This window comes from Pygocentrus nattereri, chromosome 16 (assembly GCF_015220715.1).
Source record: "Pygocentrus nattereri isolate fPygNat1 chromosome 16, fPygNat1.pri, whole genome shotgun sequence".
In the NCBI taxonomy this organism is placed as follows: Eukaryota; Metazoa; Chordata; class Actinopteri; order Characiformes; family Serrasalmidae; genus Pygocentrus; species Pygocentrus nattereri.
In genome coordinates, this window is record NC_051226.1 from 23,193,824 (window position 1) to 23,217,820 (window position 23,997).

Sequence of the window (23,997 nt, forward strand, 5' to 3'; positions counted from 1 at the left end):
TAATGACAACCTATAATTAATACATTACAGAGCTAAAACTCAAGAAGCAAGTCAACAAATATTTCATTGACTACAGCGAAGCCTTCGACTATGTTGACTGCGTAAATTATGGAATGTCCTCAGGAAAATGGGAATGAAAAGAAATGTCAGGACAAATAATGGAGAAACAGACTGGTTCCATATTGGCAAAGGAGCTAAACAAGTCAGCATACTATTACCATACCTGTTCAATCTGTACACTGAATGTATAATTAGAGAAGAACTGGTGGAAGACGATATGCAAATGATACAACCTTCAGAGCGGAAAATCTGGAAGAGCTGAAGGCCCTTACGAGGAAAGTTAAAGAACAGAGTGAAAAGATGAGACTTCAGCTCAATATGAAGAAGACTATGGTTATGACTGGCATTAAGGAGAACAAGGATAAAAGTACCTTGGATAGCCAAGAAAACTAATGGATGGATCCTTGATCAAATCAAGCTTGCCCTCTCAACTCAAGCCCAGATAATAAAACTTAAACTATCTTATGTTGGACATATCCTGAGACGAATCATTTTATTAGAAAAGACCTTTATGCTTGGAAGAGGTCAAAAAGGAATTGGATAACCAGCTACACAATGGATGGATACAATCAGAGGAATCATAAGCCAGCCATTCAAAAGCCTGAAGATCCAAAGAGAAGACAGGGATATGGTCACCAGTTGGAAATGACTTAACAGCGCTTGCTAATAATAAGAGGTCTGAATAAATTATTTAACATTACCAATGGTGCTGACAACCAACCTAAAGGGAGTGTACAGCTTAGCCTGAAGAAAGCAGCACTTCGCTTGCGTGAGCAGGTGCGGTGCTGTGAAAAAGTGTTTGCCCCTCACCCAATTTCTTCTATTTTTGCTAATTCGTCACATTTAAATGTTTTAGACCAACAAATTTTATTTTAAGATAAAAAAAAACATGAGTAAACACAAAATGCATCTTTTACATGATCATTCCATTTAATGAAGATAAAGATTTATTCAAAACCCATATCACCTATGTGAACAAGTAAATTCTCCTCTTAACCTTGTGCCACCCTTGGCAGTAAAAACTGAAATCAAACATTTGCAATAACTTGCACAGACTTTTACATGACTGTGAAGGAATCTTTTGCCCAATCTTCTTTGTAGAATTGTTTTAATTCAGATACACTGGAGTATTTTCAAGCATAAACTACCCGTTTAAGCATCTCAATGGGATTTAAGTCCGGACTTTAACTCAGTCACTCCAAGGCCCTGATTTTGTTTCTTTTGAGCTGTTCAAAGGTGGCCTGTGTGTTTCAGATCATTGTCCCGTTGCATAACCCAACTGCGCTTGGGCTTTAGGTTAAAGTCTGATGAGTGAATGTTTTACTTCTGAATTTTCTGACAGAAAGCAGAATTCATGGTTCCATCTATTAGGACAAGTCACATCAATTAGGAAAGAAGAAAAGCAGCCCCAGGCCATCACACTACTAGCACCATGTTTGACTACTGGTATGTTTTTATGATGGAATGCAGTAACAGCTTCATCCCAGATGTAACAGGACCCATGTCTTTCAGAAAGTTCCACCTTTGACTCATCAGTAAACAGAATATCATCCCAAAAGTCTTGGCGGTCAGCTGGATGTTTTTTGGCAAGATGAGTCTTGGGTTCCCTTTGGTCAGCAGTGATTTGTGCCTTGAAGCAAGTTAAGCCTGCAGTTTTTTAGATGTTTGTCTGGGTTTTTTTGTGACCTCCTGGATGAGTCGCCGCTGCGCTCTTGGTGAAATTTTAGCAGGGTGGCCACTCCTGGGAAGGTTCACCACTGTTCAAAGTTTTCTCCATTTGTGGACAATGGCTCTTACTGTGGTTCTCTGGAGACCCAGAGCCTTAGCAATAGCGTTGTAATCCTTTAAAGACTGGCATCATGTGCTGCTTTTTGAGACCTTGTAGTTTGCTTCACATCAGCAGACAAGTTCTATTTAAGTGATGTTTAGATTCAACAGGTCTGGGAGTAAACATGTCTGGTTGTGGCTATTTGGTTAACTGGTTGATTTACTAGCTAAGGGGCAGTTACTTTTTCACATAGAGCCAGGTAAGGACTAAAATAAAAGAAACCAGGAAGGGGGCAAATACTTTTTCAGAGCACTGCAGCTAAAGAAAAAGAACAATTATAGCTGAAAGTTAAAAAAGGTGTGAAGTCTGGGAGCATTTTCTTAAAAATCAGGGATAGTCATAAACAACATATCATGCCTGTCCAAAAAAGAAAAAGGGTATCTCCAAATTGGAAATGTTAGAGGAGAAGACAAAAATGGTCTTAACTTTTAATAAACATTAATGAAAAGAAGTTTAATTTCAAGTGATTTTGAAACATTTCTACTAGTAGCATGTAAAGGACAGCTGCCATGTTCAAATGGTGTAAAAAATAGAGTCTGCGTAGCTTTTCACAACAATACATCCATTACATACAACCACACTCAGTAAATGGTACATTTCCCTCCATGCCAGAGGTCTTACAAACTAAAACACTTTCTGTGGAGGTGTGTCAGAATGAGCTAACATTATTCATAAACATCACTGAAGCTCATTATGTTACATTACTAAGTTTATTCACTTGAATATTCGAAGCTGTATTAGTTATTACAATTACATTTTTTTTTCTTCAGCAGAATATTGAATATTCAGTGACAAATCCTGTGACAAAATTACATACATTAACAAGCTATCTATATATAACTGATTAATTAGCTTAATGTACAATGTTTCCACATTTCACACTCGCCCTGGAAACCTATTCACACATAGCTTAAAGTGTTAAACCATTTAAATAATGCTGCAGCCTGAGGAGTTATGACATCAATCTGCATTTTTATTATTATATCACTCATTTGTAGCAAAACAAAGCACCTCATATCTTTTCCATATTCTACCTCCTGGTGAACACCACCTCATTATGTCAGAACACAGTTGAACTTAACAATATATTATTAGTCAATTATTTTGCATAAACAAGCCACTAGCAAAATACTGTTTTTTTCAGCACCTAATACTTAATTGACTGATACATCAATAACTAATTTTACTGTTGAAAACAAGTTCTTACATTTAAAACATTATGTATAATTCATATGCAAAATGCAGTGAGTTTAAGACTTAAAAGATTGTTGATTAATGTTGCATCATCATGACTATATCAGATATAGACAAATACCGTAAAAACATTTGCTTCTTTAGCAAACCTTCTTATACCGTGTGTTGGTAGGAGAACGTAATGTTATGAGTCAAAATCAAGCACTCTTATTGCTGTAGCTCTGTATGTGTGTGTGTCAGATGGGAGCTCGAGCTAGAGATTCAGATTCAAGCCACATGAGTTGCATGACGACTTGACTCACTCATAACTAGACCTCAAACTACAACTCTAGATTGAAGACTCGTGAAATTCTGCTTGATGAAAACCTCAGTAAAGCCTGGTACCATGGTAAATAAAACCTTATGTTTGGAAACTTATTGCAGTGCAGCTGTGATGCCATTCTTTCGCAGCGAACAGCTCAGTCACTTTCAGTATGGCTTCTGTCAAAAACACGGCTTAGACTGGATGCAGGTGCAAAACGAGGCTTTAATTCAGGAAAGGCACATGAATATTATGTTATGTGGTGGAGAGGTTCATTCACCCCCGAGACCCTGCACCTACAAAGACCACATATAACTACTGTACTATTACTTTCCTATTTCACGGTGTATAATATTACATAAGGAGTTCATCACTACTTGCGCTTCCATAAATTTACATAATATGAACAGTTTTGATTGTTTTCTTGAAATCTAGTGTCAAAAACCCAAATAGGAGCTGCAGTGTGACAACACTTCTTATGCAGGACCACACACTTTTACTGATTCTGACGGGTTCTACATCATAAAATCTGCTGAGTCAGAAGTGCTTACAGAGCCAGCACTAATCAATAGGGTAAAATGCACCTCTGTCATCTATCTAGACACTTCAGTCATGCTTTTATTGGTATGTGCCCTGCACCTCTGTGATCTTTCAGCAATTTTCTAACAGAAAGCACTATTGCACTCTTTGTTCATATCCGTCCTGTCTTCCTGAGTCATTTATTGCTTGTGTGAGCCCACCGCTATCAGATGTAGTTTAGGACTCACTCCAGAGTAGATTAGAAGAGCCTTGAAATTGAACAGAGCTCTTGCACTCAAATTTCAGGGGTAAATATTAGACAGACAGATTCGTTTTATCCACACTTTAATGATTGCTCAGAGATTTTGAGTGTTGCTGGGAGACAGACAGAAGGAAAATGAGTGGTGATTAGCCAGTAATTGGCAGAAAATATGATACATATTATCATGCAATAGCTGGTAAGACTTCCCTTGAACCATGTTACACAACACTCATATAAACATGTCATAAACATGTAATGGCAGATTTCTTTTGCGGTCATGAGTGTCATGTTTCCATTCCCGATAACCGTCATATGTCATAATGTTTGGTGTCATGACGGCTAAGTACAGTACACTTTTGTATGTGACATAAGCTGTCATGACATCAAACATTGTGACAACTGTCATGACTGTTATATTGCTGGACAAAATCTGTCATGACAACTCACGATAGCATATGCAAATGCCATGACATGTTTACGGCTGGGTTCAAGACTAACACAATACACTAGACATACCACATAACTGACACTTTTTATTTGTTAAACAGTGTCTCAATTCAATGACTTAATAGCTTGCAAACCTTCAGGATGATGCCTGGACATATGAGTCTTAAGGCTTACTTTGTTGCAGATGGTATGGTTGCCTCATATTCCTCATAAATAAAATAACAGGCTGGAGTAGTTACTTCACTGCATGTTAGGTGTCAGTTTACCATATGCTTATTTGTCATAGTTACTGTACTCTCAGATATGAATGCAGTAGCATATGTGTTAAAGTAGATAAAAAAAAATAAAGAATTATTGTTAAAGCTCTGACTACATTGAGTTCATCCACAATAAACTGCCTTGTTTGGCACATCAATTCAAAAATAAATGGCACAGTATGAAAATTGCTAATAAAAACAGTGAGCAGTGATAAGGAAATTCTGTATTACATTGAAAACCTTACAAAAACACAAGGTTTCATATGTTACCTTCACCTTTCTTTGGTAAATATAGGCTTGTTGCAAATATGATGCCTACACGTTCCAAAAAGTTGTGACAGGAGGATGTTTACCATTGTGTTACATCACCTTTCCTTTTAACTACACTTAATATTCATTTGGGGACAGAAGACACCAAATGATTTAGTTTTGAACACAGATTTTTTTATCATTCTTCTGTTAAACAACTCTTCAGCTGGGCAACAGTAAATGCCCTTCATTGTCGTATTTTGCGCTTCACAATGTGCCAAATGTTTTGAATGGGAGACAGATCTGGACTGCAGACAGGCCAGTCTAGCACCCACACATTTTAATTACGCAGCCATGCTGCTGTGTGCAGAGTTTAGCTTGGCATTGTCAGGTTGAAATGAGCTTAAAAGTTTCATCCATTGTTTGTACACTGTAGAAACATGGTAGCATACAGAAAGCTCTGGTTCTATGTGCTGAAATTGATGTACTGAAAAAAAAGAAAAGATTTTACTATTGCCAACAGCACAGTGCACATAACATAACGCCTTTGCTGTTGCATGTATCCATGTAAGCAATGTAGCCTCAAGCCCATGTGATGAATTAAATCTGGATTCCCTGAATCTTCTGATGATGTTATGCACCGTAGAGGGTGAAATAGCTCAAATCCATGCAATTGCTCATTGAGGATCATTGTTGATTATTTGCTGATACGTTTCTTAGTCTTTTCTACCCAAGCATGACTGTATCAGCTGTTTTGGATGTTTTCTGAACATTTCACAGTGTTTCTCGTCTTAAATTGCTAAACTCTTTTTTAATGTGTTACAGTCCGCAAGTTTCACAATGAGTGTATATTTACAAAAAAACTTGATAGGGTAAAACATGACATGTCTTTGTACTGTCCTTTTTAAAGAAAGGTCATATTGGATTAACAAATCACTGCATTCTGTTTTCTGCCTGTGACGCACTGTTCTAACGTTTTTGGAATTGTGGTTTTTAGCATAGTATTATAACAGGGGAGGGCAAAATAATACTCCAACACATTTTAATGAAACACCATAAGCATCACGATATTTCATTTTTCTGGGATTTAATCATTTGGAACAGAAAAAATAGAACCTGCAGTCCAACATATAAAATACAATAATAACAAAAAAACTGACTACAATTATTTTTATTTAATGGTCTGCAAACTACACTTCACTCCAATTAAACAGGCATAATTATGATCACTTAGTAACGAAGTGAGCATGATCTGACAATATCAACAATACACTCAGAAAAACAAACTGTGGCCTAATTTACAACAATTTGCTCACCACTATAATACAGTTACATGTCCTATATTTACATTTATCTCATATTAAACAAAACGTTATCAGCATTTCAAAATAAGCTGTAAATTGCATGCATGAATTAAAGCATGAATTAAATTGCCACTTACCTCGGGCATCAAAGAACTCCTCATCTGAGCTGTCCATTGATTCCTGTGCAATGTTCTGGAGCCTCCAGTGTGATGCACTAAACTTTCGTGAGGGCACTAGAAAACAAAAGAGGGCAATAAATTGCTTAAATGCAAAGCATTTCCCAAATGCTCATATCTATACCAAGTCTTACCTTTTTAAATTTCTGTACACCAATTACTAAATCCAAAAACCCCTAACCCTATAATCAATGCACAGTCCTGGCATCAATGCAGCCAAGTCAATACTTAAAAATTATGTTGCTGCTGTTGGATTTTCTGAGGCTGAATTTACAACGGTTTTATCTAAATTTGTATCTAGAATTATGACCAGGTTTATTCTTAAAAGAACGCTGTCGTACGCAAAGAAACACATTTTTGGTATTAAACTGTCCTTCAAATGCCTGCATTTCTCAAAACACTGGCAACAAACTACTGATAAGGCCCTGATCTACAACAGTACTGAAATGTTTCAGGGCTGACACCATTCTTGCTGTTTGTTATTGTGTCTTGTCTCCTGACATCAGAACACAGTAAACACAGAGAAAAACAGCTGAACCCTGAAGAACGACGGCACTGTCCCACAGCTTCTCTTCTTGTAGAGAAATACAGTTGTGAAAACATCTCCCTGAGGGAGTGCCACTTTGAAGCTGAGCGTGGCTAATTAAAACGGAAAAGCGCCCACGCCGCTGGAGAAGCAAATTGAGAGCCAGCATTGGATTTAGCCAAGCTCTGATAAGCCTGCAAAAGACCCCTGCATTCACGCTGCATTGTTCTGTGCCTCTTTGTAGATACGGCACATTTTCTCCCTTTACATCTTAACTGAAAGCAACGACAATCTGGTTCTCCCCGCCAGACAGCAGACACATTAGCTTCAGAGATGAGAGGGGATCTACATGCATGTTCTGAGGCTTGTGCGCTCTTCAACAAAAGCCTCAGACTGGCAAGTCCCAGCAGAGACGTAAACCATACTTTTTGATTAATGTTCTGGATTAATGAAGATAAACTCTAAAAATATGCCATTTGCACAAGACAGGTTTAGTACAGTAATATAACCTGTAGCCTTTCTTAATGGAGAATAAAGCAGACTACTGAGCTTCTGAGCTGTAGCAGGGTTAAAGTGATTCATCTTTGGGGCTCAGGTGGCCACTGCCTGGTGCTGGGCAGCATGACCTCAAACATCTATTAAGTCCCTGAGAAATACCACTAGATGTTGTGCTTGAGTATTTCTTTTCATAAGCTCTGTGGGGGGAACTTAAACTCATTATAAATGTGACCGGTTCACCCTTATTAGTACTGCAATCTATGACCCTGTGTTGGCTGATGAAATTCTCCATTTGCTCTCGTAAAATTTAAGCTGGAGTAAAATTAATAGTATTCCAGAGTGAGTAATATTTCAATTAAAGTTGTAAGGAATAACTCTCGTACCGTGACGCCTTACAAATTAGCTCCATATCATTACACCAACTCAGAGGACCTTAAGTAAAATCCCTGAGCTACATAAGAGAGCATACAAAGCATCTTATTTCAGCAGGCCTAGCAACAGAATCGCTTTTTTCATCACTTCATTGCCTCTCTAACACCTATCTCTACCCCTGTCTATCACCTGGTCTCATTCTGACAGATCTTTGGATGAAAGCGGTAAGTTTTTAATGGCATCTCTGACGACGGGTCGTTAAAATGGCTGCTCCATAATCCCTACGGGCACATCTTTTTTCCCCTTAGCGTCTGATGAAGGGTCATTTTCGGCCTTCTAACCTCAATCAATGCTCCTCCAGCTCTACTTCATTAGAGAGCCATCCCGCTGGTTCTCAAATCTGGGTGGATCAAAGGGGTATGACAATCCACCTCTCAAAGTGATTACTCACTGGTTCTCTGGTCTAAATGACAAAACTGTTGGCATTTCCACAAAACCTGGATAGCAATTGCGATGTGATTAGACAGAAGAAGTTGGGTAATTGATGTATTACCATGTAGATGCCTTCACCAAATTAGGTTATTGTGTAAGGATAACACAGCCAGAGAACCACACAATGATTATTTCTATAATCAGTTCAACTATTGACTTTGGTTCATTAACTGAGTTATTACTTCAGCAAGGAACACATTTACCCAATGGCATAAGAAACTTGAAAAATTCATCATCGAAAACATTAAATGGCTTTTGTTTACATTAATATTATTTTTATTTCTCAGTTGAACCTGTTCCTGGATCAAGACTATGATTAAATACAAGTTCAAAATGATAAGATAAGATAAGATAAGATAAGATAAGATAAGATAATCCTTTATTAGTCCCACAGCGGGGAAATTCACAGTATTACAGCAGCAGCAGAGTAACAGGAGTAAGACACTCAGTAGTAGAAACGGGAAACAGTATAAACATTATCAACATTATAAATAATAAAAATTAAAGCTAAATCTCTAGACTATGTACAACAAAATAAGGATAATAATAAAATAAAATAAAATAAAATAAAATAAGAGTTGCATATAAATCTGTATTGCACTTAGCCTATTGCACAATGAAAAATGTTTGCATTCTGAATGTAAGTGTATATTGTATTGTATGTGGTCTACTGGGAGCAGTGCTGGTTGTACAGTCTCACAGCAGCAGGAAGGAAGGACCTGCGATAGCGCTCCTTCACACACTTGGGGTGCACACAGTCCCTTGTCCTCACATACTGTGGACGGTTGGTGAGGTAGTCCAGGATCCAGTGTGTTAGGTGATGGTCCACCCCTGCCTGTTCCAGCTTGTCCTTCAGGAGCCCAGGCTGTATGGTGTTGAAAGTACTGGAGAAATCAAAGAGCATGATTCTCACAGTGCACCCAGGCTTCTCCAGGTGAGAAAGAGCTCCATGCAGCAGGTAGATGATGGCATCATCCACCCCGATGCCAGGCTGGTAGGCAAACTGAAGTGGGTCCATAGATGAGCTCACCATAGGGCGGAGTTGTCTAAGGACCAGCCTCTCCAGTGTCTTCATCAGGTGTGACGTCAGTGCCACCGGCCTGTAGCTGCTGAGGTCCTTTGTGTGCTGTGTTTTTGGCAATGGCACCACACAAGATGTTTTCCACAGTTGTGGTACTCTCCCCAGCTTCAGGCTTGTGTTAAAAATAACAATTGTGTTATTGTCCCAAAAACATATTTAAACAGATTAAACAGGTCAGTGTTATTTTTATCATTTCATTACTGAACCGCTAAAATGTTCAAAGTTATCTTTCTGGCACAAACTATTACTTCTTGTGACGCAAAGAAGCAACAGAAGCCATATCATCTCTGTGTGTATAAACTGTATGGTACTCTGTCTTATTAACATTACTAGGCACCTTTTTAAGCAAACAACGCAACAACAGGAGATAAAATCAACAGTGAAAATTTTTTGTAGAATTCTTGTGACTTTGCTGAATAATTAGTGCAGCCCTAATTAAAGGATGACATTATGTCTGGCAATAAATACCTTAGCCCCCTTTGGTTGTAACACAGCTCAATTTCACTTGTGCTGGTATGAGGCAATATTGAGGAAAAAAATGCCCTTCCCTCCTTATTAGAAAAAGGTATTACGTTACCCAATCCACATCCACAAGCCATGGTAAATGCACTTTACCTCCCCTATGAGCTTATAATGAAGCTATTCATCTTCAGCCTCCAACTCATAAAAATGCCTGGGAATAGATGCAACTATAAACAGAGCTGGGATTTTAATAAGTCTGGGGATTTCAGTGCCAGTGGCTGCAGTTACATTAGCATACAACATGCATAAGAGTACAACAGAGGCCTGCCAGCAAAAGTAGGCTAAGCACCGAAGTTCGTCAGAAATTTATGTGAAAAGAGGGATGCCAGGCATTACAGTAGAGATCAATAGGGCAAACCAATAGAGTATTTAATGCAGATGACTGCCCAAAGTCCATCATCAAAGCTGTGTTACAATATATTAAACCTATATTATCTTCAGTTTTACAGACAGGCAAAATAAGATGGTGCAGTCAGTGACCGGAGCCACATGTTAGGGCACTTAAAGGGCAGAACAGTAATAATGATTACGAATTTAATCAATTTAATGTCTTGTAGCATCACCCTGTCAGTCTAGAAATGAGCAGAGATTAGAAATAAGGGATGTACAGTATGGACAAAATACCAGTATTGCAACTATACTGCCATTTATTATGATTGGAATATGCAGCGCAATGTATTAAAAATACACCGATGAATCAATGGTTTGACACAGTTGAAGATTTGCCAGCAATATTCTGACCACAGTAATTTGCTTTAGATGGATTATGGAAAATAGACCATCAACACAGATGGGCAACATGATATAATATCATTATTATGATAAATTACATCACAACATGCTTTTTGAATGTATCCTGGGTATCATCAGTACTTCTATAATAAACAACTCAACATAAAAAAGAGCACTTAAAGAATCTGTAAAGCAGTTGTGGCATGCGCCCGGCAAGAAGGCGGGGCCCGAACAACCAGCGGTGATGAACCTTGGCGAGGACGGCAGGGAGAGAGCCACGAGGGTGGAGGGGGTGGAGCACAAAGCCCAAGCTTCCCCAAGTCGATGAGGACGCTGGTGCCAGCCACAAGAGGCACCAGATCAAAGAGCGAGTCCCAAGCTCTGCCGCCCAGGGCCTGCCCCTGGTTACGCAGCAAAGCCGTAAAGAGAGTTTTGAAATCAAATGTGTAGTTAGATTTATCACAAATCACTGTTTTCATAGTTTCTGATATTATGTTTTAAACGTGACACTACTTTGGCTGTTCCAACATATCATAGGTAAGACAAATGAAATATGACATGGTGTATCGTAAACACTTCTTGAGGTCTTGTGATGTTACATTTTTGCCATATCGACCACCTCTGCAGCCCATTATGCCATTAGCTTTTTTATTTATTTTTACCAATTGTTAACATTTCTGCAAAATTCAATCAATAAGGTGTAAATACGATCAATCATATTAGTTAGAACTGAAAAGCTGCATTGTAAAGAAATTTACTGACTGTTTTCTTAACAGTGATAGTACCAGGGGTTGCATCGTCTACAATGTAGTCATTTTTTTACTATCCAAAATGACCATGTGACTTCTGAGTTGATATGCAATCTTGAAAATGGTAAAAAAAAAATGAATCTGGAAAAAATGTAGCTCTCTTCCTTATCTCAGGCATCAGCCAGTCTTTTCATAACCATTTCATGTAATATCTTTCTGTCCTGTAGCCTTTGTGGGTAGTAAATGTTTCACAATCTGTTTTCACTGCTCAGTGACTGTTTACATACCACTATATTAGTTCTGCAATTGTGCAACTGAGGAATTGCCATTCAGCAAACCTCAGAAAAAGTAAATATCGTGATATCTGTGAAATGGCTTCAATTATAATATGCCACACTGCAGTAACGACTGACAGGTGATGTAGCGTGCAGATCTAATTGCCCTCTCTCAAACGGTGCATGCTGACAATATTTGGAGAGATGCTCTCTCTCTCTCCACCTCAGGCAACTCTGCACCTCTGCAGCTTTGTCATTTTCCCCCTCTGACTCATTCAAAGACACCTTGGGGATAATTACTGTTATTTTCCAAGCTGGTCTGCCACAAACATGGCTGGTGCTCAACAATGACCAACATTTAACACTAACAAGAAAGTAACAAAATGTACTGTGTATTTTGTATACCACAGTGTAGCTTTGTCTTCAGAGATTTTCCAAAGTGAAGAAACACCTGATTATTCTGGCAAATTTGAAAAAAAAAAAGAAGCTACTGTAGCAATATCACTAAATACAAATATATATACACTATTTTTCCAAAAGTATTCTCTCGTCTACCTTCACACGCATATCAACTTGAGTGACATCCCATTCTTAACCCATAAGGCTTAATATGATGTCGGCCCACCCTTTGCAGCTATAACACCTTCAACTCTTCTGGGAAGGCTTTCCACAAGGGTTAGGAGTGTGTTTATGCAAATTTTTGTGAGGTCAGACACCGACGTTGGACGAGAAGGCCTGGCTTGCAGTCTCCGCTATAATTCATACCGAAGGTGTTCTATCGGGTTGAGGTCAGGACTCAGTGAAGGCAAATCAAGTTCTTCTACACCAAACTCACTCATCCATGTCTTTATGGACCTGCTTTGTGCACTGGTGCGCAGTCATGTTGGAACAGGAAGGTCCGTCCTCAAACTGTTCCCACAAAATTGAGACCATGAAATTGTCCAAAATCTCTTGGTCTGCTGAAGCATTCCATTCACTGGAACTAAGGGGCCCGAGCCCAACTCCTGAAAAACAACCCCACACCATACTCATTCTATGAAGCTGTCGACGCTGTTCTTGAGCTAATCTGAAGGCAACATCAAGTTCGGATGTCTGTAGCGATTTACTTTGCAGAAAGTTGGCGACTTCTGCGCACCATGCGCCTCACCACCCGTGTGGAGTGGCCATAGTAGTGGCCTACTACTTTGTGGCTGAGTTGCTGTCGTTCCCAATCACTTCCACTTTGTTGTAATACCACTGACAGTTAACTGTGGAATATTTAGTAGTGAAGAAAAACTGGACTTGTTGCACAGGTGGCATCCTATCATGGTACCATGCTGGAATTGACTGAGCTCCTGAGAGCGAACCATTCTTTCACAAATGTGTGTAGAAGCAGTCTGCAGGCCTAGGTGCTTGGTTTCATACACCTGTTGCCATGGAAGCGATTGGAACACCTGAATTCAATGATTTGGATGGGTGAGTGAAAACTGGAATGGAAATATAGTGTGTGTGTGTGTGTGTGTGTGTGTGTGTGTGTGTGTGTGTGTGTGTGTTTGTTTGTGTGTATGTGTGTGTGTGTGTGTGTGTATACATGTCGTTGTTGTTGGAAGAAAACCTTGTATCTCTATTTTTGGCATTTTTCATTTTTGACATTATTTGAAAGTATCTGTTACTCTTTACATTGTTTGTAAATTTTGTGATGAGTGGCCTAAAAGAAATGACCCAAAATGAAACGAGAAAAATTCTAGTTCCATTGACTCACATTGAAAGTGAAGTATGTTTTTCCTTCTCCTGTAAAGTTACTATTTTGGAGATACAAGGTTTTCTTCCACCAGCAGTGATATATATATATATATATATATATATATATATATATATATATATATATATATATATATATAAAATTGAAGAACCTTCTGTTATTGGCTGAACGGAGGTCCATCAGACATAGCAGTCCTGTCTGAATTGAACTCACAGTGAAATAATAACAAAAACTTGCTAATAAACATGGCTATGTGCTGTGACGTTATAGTTGTTGCTATGATGTTGCCTGTGGCACCTGCTGCATAACCCTGATGTGAACATCTGGACCATGATGTTTCAATCTGTCATAATTTGCTGAAAGCTGAAAGCTCAAAAAAATGCATATGATTGAGAAAACATCTCCCCTTTACCCAGCTGCCTTAACAGGAGTAGATACACCAATCAGGTATAACATTATGTAAATATGTTATGTATATATAAAATTGGGGTGGTGGATCATTCTCAGCAGCGAAGTAACACTGACATGGTAGTGTAATTATACATTATTGTGTTATTGTGTGTCTGAGTGGATCACACACAGCAGTGCTGCTGGAGTTCATAACTGTAAGTAACTGTGAGTTTTGCACAGTACTGCACTCTTAGATTAATAAATGCAAAAACTGTATTATAAACCCTGGGCCAGTACCAACCATATCAGCTTTCAGAGCTCGTGGGCAGACTACGCTTACAATATTCAAATTTGAAGCTCTCTCTGCTCCTTCATGCATGTTGTCCCTCCTTTGCAAAATATGAGCAGCATCTCAGTCCCTCTAAGGAAATGCAGCAAAAGGTCAGCTCACAAAATAATTGGAGGAAAGCCAATAGGTTGATGGTGTTTGCAGTCTCATGTTTGCCAAAACTGAGAGCTGGCATACATATGCAGCTTTCTGAAGAAGCTCTTTCTCTAATGCAGGAAAACGACACACAAAAAAACCAAACCCTCCAGCTAGTAAGCGCAGAAAACACAACAACATTAGCTATCTATCTCCAATATTACAGCAATGACAGTATTAAAGTGAATGTTTTTCTTAAGTTGACAGATGGGAAATAACCAACCTCAACAGATGAAAAATGGCAGATAATAAAAATTGTTTTAGTGATTCATGTTTCATTCTTTCAAGAAACTTACCAACAGCCTTAGTGGTGGCAGGAAGCAGTGGCAGAAATCATCAGAAGCAGGAAGACTAGGTTAATCTGTATCATAAATCACTTCTATGCCCCATTTTGTGACAAATGACTTCCTTTAACATTCAACTTTGATGAATGAAGTGCATTAAATCAGTGTTTTAAGTTCTTTTCGGACAGATGGAGCTCAAAAACAAAACATATTTCTTGGGCTTTTAGATTGCTTCATGATTCAAACCTTGAAAACAAATTTGGCTACATGTGACAAAGGTGACAAACCTGGACATTTGTATGCAGCCCGGGTTTTCTACTGATAAAGACCATGCTTAGAGGGGACATGTGTTAAACAGCTTTCAATATTTAAAATGTCTAATGAATTCTCTCGTTCTAATATCCTCCTTGTGGAGATTACACAGAGGCACAGCGCTACCCGTAAGGGCAAAGTGTTCTCCTTATGTTGTCATATTAATGTTAGCGTGGGCAAAATATGATAAGACTGAATATTCTGGCATAATGGTCATAAATCACAGGGAAGACTAATTGAATTTGGTCAAGTTTGATTAATATATGACTTTATTCCTGTTCGAGCTGGATTAGTTTTACCTGTACTGTGGTACAGTAATTTAAGGGATTACTTTCTAGATCTGTGATTTTAATCCAGAATCTGTAATGGCTGAGACAATAATAATTCTAAAAGTGATTGAAGTTATTGGCTGAACGGAGGTCCATCAGACATAGCAGTCCTGTCTGAATTGAACTCACGGTGAAATAATAACAAAAACTTGCTAATAAACATGGCTATGTGCTGTGACGTTATAGTTGTTGCTATGATGTTGCCTGTGGCACCTGCTGCATAACCCTGATGTGAACATCTGGCCCATGATGTTTCAATCTGTCATAATTTGCTGAAAGCTGAAAGCTCAAAAAAATGCATATGATTGAGAAAACATCTCCCCTTTACCCAGCTGCCTTAACAGGAGTAGATACACCAATCAGGTATAACATTATGACCACCTCCTTGTTTCTGCACCCATTTTATCAGTAATTGTAGTTCCACAATTACAGACTGTAGTCCATCTGTTTCACTGCATAGCTTTTACCCTATTCTTCAGTGGTCAGGACCCCCATGGAAACTTACAGAGCAGGTACTTTTGGGGTGGTACATCATTCTCAGCACTGCAATAACACTAACTTGGTGGTGTGTTAGTGTGTGTTGCACTGGTTTGAGTGGATCAGACAAAGTAGTGCTGCTTCCAGAGATTAAAAAACTCTTTTTAAACCCTGCGCTAACACTCCACAAACATGCAGAGTCTTTGTCATCAGTGTGCTCTGGATTTTATAATGACATAATAAAGGGTTAATAAAATTATGTAATACCACTGCAGTACAAAAATAGATTAATCCTAAATGGTATTTTCACACCCTACACTGAAATGGGAGAATCAGAGAGTTCATTCATAAAAGCTTTTAGATTCAGCACCGCTTCTGATCAAGCACTTCAAAAGCAGCAGGACCCATAATTACAATCCAGCTTCTAAAACCCAATTTTGTTCTCAGAAATACATTAGGGTAATAATCCTTTAGAGAACCCTAATATATACAGCCTTTCACAGGTTGTCTCACTCTCTTTTATCTGTCACTCGAGCCAAAACACCTGTTAGATTCAAAATGGATAACATTTTAAACCAAACTGATCCAGAAAGTTCTTAGAGACGCTGCACGTACCAGCTCAGGCTTTAGCTCAGTGAGCACATCAGTTCTGGAACGTCCAGAAATCCAACCTTCACTAAGATCACTTATCTAAGATCAGGCCTCATCTGCCCATGTAGTCTTACTCTAAGCTACGTAAAAGGTGCAAAAAGACATCAGATCAGCTTTATTAATCTAGGATGTCTGATAAATATGGGCCCCCTCCTTTTGGGAAGATCTGAAGAAGCAAAACTATTTTAATTAAAGAAACTTCCAACTGTAACATTGCAGTTCGAACAGCACAGGAGGGTTTATGCACATTTCTTGAAATGAGCTATCAAGAGCTTTGATTCAGGACTTTGATGTCCATGGGGTGATTATGAGAATTCATCAGAATATTAAAAATGATTATCTTTAATAATACAGTATATGCCCTAAAGCCATTCATAGTTTCTTCTGAAATTAAGGTTATTAATAGGGAGTTTGCTCTAACTTTGCTGCTGTAACAGCCTCTACTCCTCTGGGAAGGCTTTACACTAGATGTTGGAACACTGTTGTGAGGATTTGTTTGCGTTCAGCCACAACAGCACTAGTGAGGTCAGTTGGCCAATTAGTTCTGGATCACACAAGCTCCATCACACAAGAAAACACTTCTCACTGCTCCACAGAACTAATGAAGGGGGGCGTCATACCCGTCTAACTGACACTTGACATTAGGCAACGTGACCTTAGGTTTATGTGCAGCTGCTCCAGAGCATCCTGTTGTACTGGTAGTGTATTTCTTTGAACATTGGAGTGTCTGGTTACAGTACCTACAGTATATAAACTAGTGTTGCCCAAAATACAACTATTGTGATTATACTGTTTCCTATTGAGATTGCAGTATGACCTGCAATACAGTGCACTGGTAAACCAATAATATGACATGGGTCATTGGATGATTGGTCTGCATTTTGTAGACCAAAATTGATCAGACAAATATCTGATTTACCAAATGTGTGATGCTCACCATAAACAGAAAAAATGGGATTGGATAGGGGGTTTATTTGCAAATTGTAGTGTGTCCAATATCAGCACTGCAAAAACCAATATAACAATAACAATTAACAAATGTGAAGCCCTAATATATGAAATATTTTACAGGACATTTGTCAAAATCCACAGTTTACATGCTGCTGCTTATGTAGGGGTGGACAGATATATGCCAGAATTATTACATCACAAAACTTCAAGACATTTTCCTGATCCATAAAATGCATCACAATATTTAGTTTCTCTGATATATAATATGTTGGAACAGACAAAGCAGAACCAGTAATGCCACATATAAAATATACTATAACAATAACAAACCTACAGCTATAATGATGTTTATTCAGTGTTTTACAAACTGTACTGCGCAAAATCCAAATATAAACAGACCTAATTAGGCTCACTTTGTAACAATACATGCAGTTATTGCCCTTTAAGAACTAACAGTCTTTACAACATACTCAGAAAAGCATATTGTGACTTAACACAATAACAACAAAACATCGTCCCATTGCCCATCCCTAAATGTATTTATTTATTAGTTGCTGAAAGTACTGAAAATGTATAGCGACCAGGGTGGACTGGCACAATAGTTGTACTGAAACAGATCAAACTGCCATAATAACACCTTCACCACCAAAGTTATTCCAAACAGAATTTTAGCACCCTTGAATTCACTCCATTGCTCAGTTACATCAAGTCTGTTTTCACTTCCCACACTCTGACTCAAACTGAACTCATTTATACATCTGAAAGGCTAACCACGATTGAAGTTTCACCTCAGGTGGTCTTGGTAACTAATTCCTCTCTTACATCTGTGCTGCAAACTCAATTAATGTAACTCCACACAGTTCCGCTTTTGGAATGCTCCCTGCCGAGACACTGAGCTGGATTTCCATAGCCTCAAATGGCTTCTACACTTCTCCTGTTTGTAAACCTTTTACGGGGTTATCACATGCCTCGTTACAAAGGGTTTCCCAGTTAACCTGATGATTTATCTTAGACGACATTAAGATTTGTAGTTATAATGCAGAAGAACAAGACAGGGCTTGACATTTAATCTTTTTCAGTTGGTTCAGCTGCTTTCACAGTGCATGTGTACAAGAGCACGTGTGTACAAGTGATTGGTCAGACATTTGGCTGGGGTACTGTGTTATTTTTACAATAGAGACCATTTTTTCTCTCATTGAAAAAGCTGAATGTATCATTTTATCCATACTTTGTATTAAAATACAGACGCTTAACATGTCGCTGCTGTTGTTTTTCAGTTTTTGACATAATAACAAAGAAATGCTTGTTGCTCTTCACAATTACGGAAATTTCATGACGAATTTCACGACAACCCAAAATGATCTGGAAAAAAGTCTGGTTTCATTGAGTTGGTTTTTCCCTTTTCCTGTAAAGTTACCATTTTGGAGATAGAAGGTTTTCTTCCAACAACAGCAATATGCGAATCAAAACCAAGGCAATATGAAGAAACTTTGTTTGATCTCTGCACCTTTGTGATTGAATGGTTTGTCATTTTGATTGTAACCAATCACTGATTGGCCAGAAATACATTTTGTGATCCATGTGGCAAAATGAAATGCATTGCTTTGTTATTATTCTATTGCATGTCTGCTGTTATTAGCAGAAACTCGTGCTGCAAGAATAATATCAACATCTGGGTGTGAGCATGAGTGGAGTGATCGCACCTGCCAAAAAATGACCAAACTAAAGAAAAAGTTCAGTCACACCAAACAAGGTCGGTGTGAATCCACCCTTAGACAGATTTAGTGCAAGTGAATGTGACGTGATAAGCTGTGCCAACTGTGAATGTGAACCATGAATATTTGCACACCTGCGTTGCAAAGGGCAAACTGAGGCCAGATGTGACTGTGGGCACTCTGTCTGTCTTCTTTGACTGCCATCAGAACAAGCAGTTTCAAAGCAAATCTTAATACAACATTTTTTAATTCAACCCCAACTGCATTGGCTTTTCTCTTTCAGAGGAGCCTCTCGCAAAACCACACCTCCATTTCAAAGCGAGGCCCAGCTCATTGCTGTGGGCTGTGATGTTGACATCAGCGCGTGAGTGTGTGAAGATGTGAACTTGAGCCAACATTCTTCAACAGATCTTCCACTCTTTCTTTCTTTTTTCTTTTTTTGTTGTGAGGCCATTGTTCCAACTGTTTTGCCTCCAAGTGTCATATTATATACATCAAACATGTCTGCCAGCTGGAGTGGAAGCAGGGAGTAAAGAATGCAGAAATAAGACTGGGCCTTGGGTTCCTGGCTTCAGCAACCCAGCATGACACTATATTTCCATTCTAGCACTAACAGTAAGCGAGCACCCAAAGCTACAGAGCATACTCAGCCATGGTGGCAGGCGTTAATATGTCATGCTCTACCAACTTTATGGCCTCAAACAAAGACCTTAACCCAATTTAGCACTTCAGCTGATGTTATGTTGAGTTTAGCAATAGCAAACAAGCTGTCAGACCATAGGAGATGACTATTATCAATCTTAAAAACAAAGGTGACATAAAAGGTTTGTTGGAGCAATGCCACAGAAGAACCAATGTTAGTTCCCTCAAGTACATTTTAATTGATGGTTCAAATGGTTCTTTTTTAAATTAAAGGATCCTTTTTTAAATGAGATGTGCGAGGATGGAAAAACCTTTTTAAAGTTTAAAGAACCTCCACCTAAAATACCTTTGAGATGTAACAAATGAGGAGTTGAGACAGGGAACATGTGCTGGTTAGCTTTACTATGGGCGATCCAACCCTCATAGTCATCACTAAACTAGACACATCCATATTCACAAAACCAAAAAAAAACCTGGACAAAAGGCAAAAATAGTGTTGTCAGTAAGACAGTCTCAAGGTTTTTGATTCTTTGGGGACGTCTGAGTTCAAAACAGAGGTTTTGAAATGCACATTGTCTGTGTAATCATGTTGTCAATTTAGCTGGGTCCAATCAGAATTACATAAACTGCTTTTGCATGCAACAATATTGATCACGTGTCTTATTTATGTGCATAAACTGAGGAAGTGCTGAATTTTGTCATGCAACCATCTTTTGGAATCAATCCTACAGTGGTTTCATTTTTTAGAATGAATTTTTAAAAAATAGCTGAATGTAAAGCTGACCAGTTAATCATTTTACATCAAAATCTGAAATCTCAACTCTGATGAGCTGTAACTTTAATTCTATTATTAAACGTTGTCTTATCAAGTGTTGAGTGGATAAATTTGACCTAATAGCACAGAACTCGTGGACTGGCATTCTGGCACACTACCTTCAGCATTCAAGCCTCAAGTCTGACAAAACAGACACTCTGGTCTGCTTGAGTAAATCATGACTGAATATATAGAAACTAATCATGTTTAAACTGTATTGGTCAGAAAATTTGATATTGTCCCCAAATCATTTAATTGTAGTTAAATGAGATGGAATTTTTTTTAATACTCTGTAGTATTAAAGTAACTCGGACTGCACCACGAAAGTGTTAACTGCTTAAATCCAGCTAAGCATGCTACACCTTGCAGGAAGACAATGACTTCAAACATAGACTCTCAGTAAAAAGGTACAAAACTGTCACTGGGGCAGTACCCCTCTTCTCAGTGGGGTGGTACTCTCAAGGGTACATCTCAGTACCTTTAGTCAGGGAACACAATTGTACCATAATTCATTGAAATATTTTCTAAGCTGAACTGACACCACACACCCTGTTTCGTCCCCAGCCCTTTAATTTTATTCTTATTTTATTTTCTATTCTAAAATATTACGTTATGAAAATGTACAAATATTTACTTTTCACCCACAAAAAAAACATATTTGGGGTACAAAACTAGACCTTAAAACCACTGTTGTATCTTTCAAGGTATATTTATATTGTCTGTACCTTGATGAACCTACACAACCTTTATTTCTACGTTTTTCATGGCCAAAATGTGAAATGCCATTGACTTGCCAAGTCAGTCCCCCGAGCTGAAACTCACTGTACATGCATTTCACTTACTGGCAGAAAGACTAAGGCAAAAACAAACAGGAACTGAAACTGGCTGCATTATAGGCTATGCAGAACATCACCAGGGACGATAGCCGGTGTCTAGACATGTCCATGGGCTGCAGACGTCATTGAATGCAGAAAATTTGTGGCCAACTACTAAACAAGTATCGACAAGACCATTATGATCTCTGTCAAAACAAAACCTTTCTCTCACATCAATGTGACTTGATGGGAAAAGGGAAGGCGTTTTTAATTTTACAGTAAGTTAATGTGAACAAATTTAATTCCAGGTCATGTTTGCATATATCTTTTAGTCTATTCCTTATAAAACATTCACACCATGTAGAGGGTGGCTATCATTTTCAAATGGTGGGCTTGTGAGGTTGCTAACTGGACCCTAAGAGACTGGCAACATGTGGCATGGTCTGATGAGTCATGGTACCAATTGTTTTGAGCTGATAGTAGTATTCGTGTGTGGCACAGACCCCATGAAGCCATGGACCCCAGTTGTCAACAAGGCACTGTGTGGACTGGTGATGGCTCCAAACTGGTGTGGGGTGTGTTCTCAAGGCATGGTTTGGGTCCAGTGGTCCACCTGAACACGTCATTGACCAGGCTTCTGTGTTTCACTGCTTGGTGTCCATTTGCAGCCCTTCTGGACTTTCCACAATAATGGGATATTCCAGCAGGATAATGCACCATGCCATACGACATGAGCGGTGTGGTCTCCGTATCCGCCTGACATGAGCCCAATCAAGTATATATGGGTTGTGGTGGAGAGATCCAATCACACCCAAGATCCTGCACCCACAGAGCTGTGGGTGGTTATCCAGACAGCATGGCTCAACATCCCTCCAGGCAACTTCTGTCTACTTGTGGAATCAATATCATGTCGAGTTGCTGCTCTTCACCAGGCTAAAGGGGGTCCTACACAAAACTAGCTCCTGTCCTTTTGGCTCATCAGTCTATACAAAAGAGCTGTGATTTTCTAGATTGTTCACCCACTACAGATGTAAGCAAGCTCTTATTAAAGCTGACATTCTGCACTTTAATAGCTATCGTTCCACTTCAAATCCAATGTGCGAGTAGAGACAATAAAAACCGTGTCACTGTACTGTCCATTTACAGAGGGCACTATATATATATAATATAAAACCACATGTACAAAACCCTTCTTATACGAATCATGATTCTCTCTCTCTCTTCATGTATTACCTTGTGTGCTGCTGGATCTTCCTGTCATCTGCCATGTCTCTGCAACAGACAGGTTCTGACACTGAGGATCGGTCCTCAGAGAGTCAAGGCTGGAGAATCCCTGTTGTCTGGAAACTGCAGCGGACAAAGGTGACCGTGAATCTACGTCACCACATCTCTGCCTGGCTCGCACACAGATTAGGAAGCTAACAGCTTGAGGCATCCCTATTATATCTCACCCTGGTGCTAGAACTCTGAATTACCAAGAATTACCAACAAGTGTATAGACAAAAAAAAAGCATTCCATTTGTTCCTAAGCCAGTCGCGAAGCCAACTCATGTGATTTCTTTTGATCTAATTTATTTTTTTAGATAAGTTTAGTAGTTTTCAGTAGGTTGTTGAAGTGCAGTAGCACATAGATGATTTATTACATTTTTTATCTTTTTAATCATTATTTTTATATTAGATTTATATTTTATATAATTATTCATCTTTTTAAAAAATAATTTATTTTCAGCTAAATTATATTTCCAAGTCAAAGTCCAAGAAAATTTGCTGTTAATTTATTTATTTATTTTTCAAGTTCAACAAATGCATGATGTGTCTAAAGCCAATGAGCAATTGTGTTAATTGATCATGATGTCAATACTGACTCATGATTATGACTTTTGCCATAATCGAGCAGCCCTACTTTTATGTCTGTCAGCTTGGCTCAGAAATTAAATTCAATCAATGTCATGTCTACTAAACCCACAAGTGTCAAGCAAATTTCAAGCGTCCCCCAAAAGCTCATAAACCACTGGTTCTTAGCATGTAGCAGTGGTGGGCAGTAAGGTCAAAAATAATAATATCATGGTATAATTGAAATTTTTGATGGTTTAAGTCTATATATACTAACATACCACCACATCAGTGTTACTGCAGTGCTGAGAATGATCCACCACCCAAATAGTACCTGTTATGTGAGGGTCCATGGGGGTCCTGACCACTATGTACCTATACAGTAAGTGGAGCTGATAAAATGGACAGCGAGTGTAGTAAGAATGATGTAAGGAGGTGGTCATAATGTAGGAAAATCTACTTTTGTAGGCCAACAGTGCCTTATTATTCTGGAATATCCCTTCACTTTTAATAAGCAGCACATTTAATAAGCAGCACTTACTTTTTTCAGTTAGTTTTAAATTTTCTTTTAAAATGATTAAATATAGATATTATGTTCCTTTCATGCCAATCCCTGTTTTTGTAAATGCTCGGCTACACTGAAAATGAAGGTTGCCCTCAATGTACTTCTGAGTCAAAATAAAGGCTGATTGCAAAGATTGCTGAAGCAACCTGG

At 38.6% G+C, this 23,997-nt stretch overlaps 1 protein-coding gene across 1 annotated transcript in view; it reads right to left on the minus strand.

Annotated features, from left to right (window-relative positions):
• plrdgb (PITP-less RdgB-like protein) overlaps positions 1–23,997 on the minus strand; it is a 108,641-nt gene that overhangs the window by 76,778 nt on the left and 7,866 nt on the right. Inside the window, exon 2 of the mRNA XM_017704396.2 lies at positions 6,559–6,654. Within this exon, the coding sequence (XP_017559885.1) occupies positions 6,559–6,654 (96 nt within the window). The remainder of the gene's footprint in view (positions 1–6,558; positions 6,655–23,997) is intronic.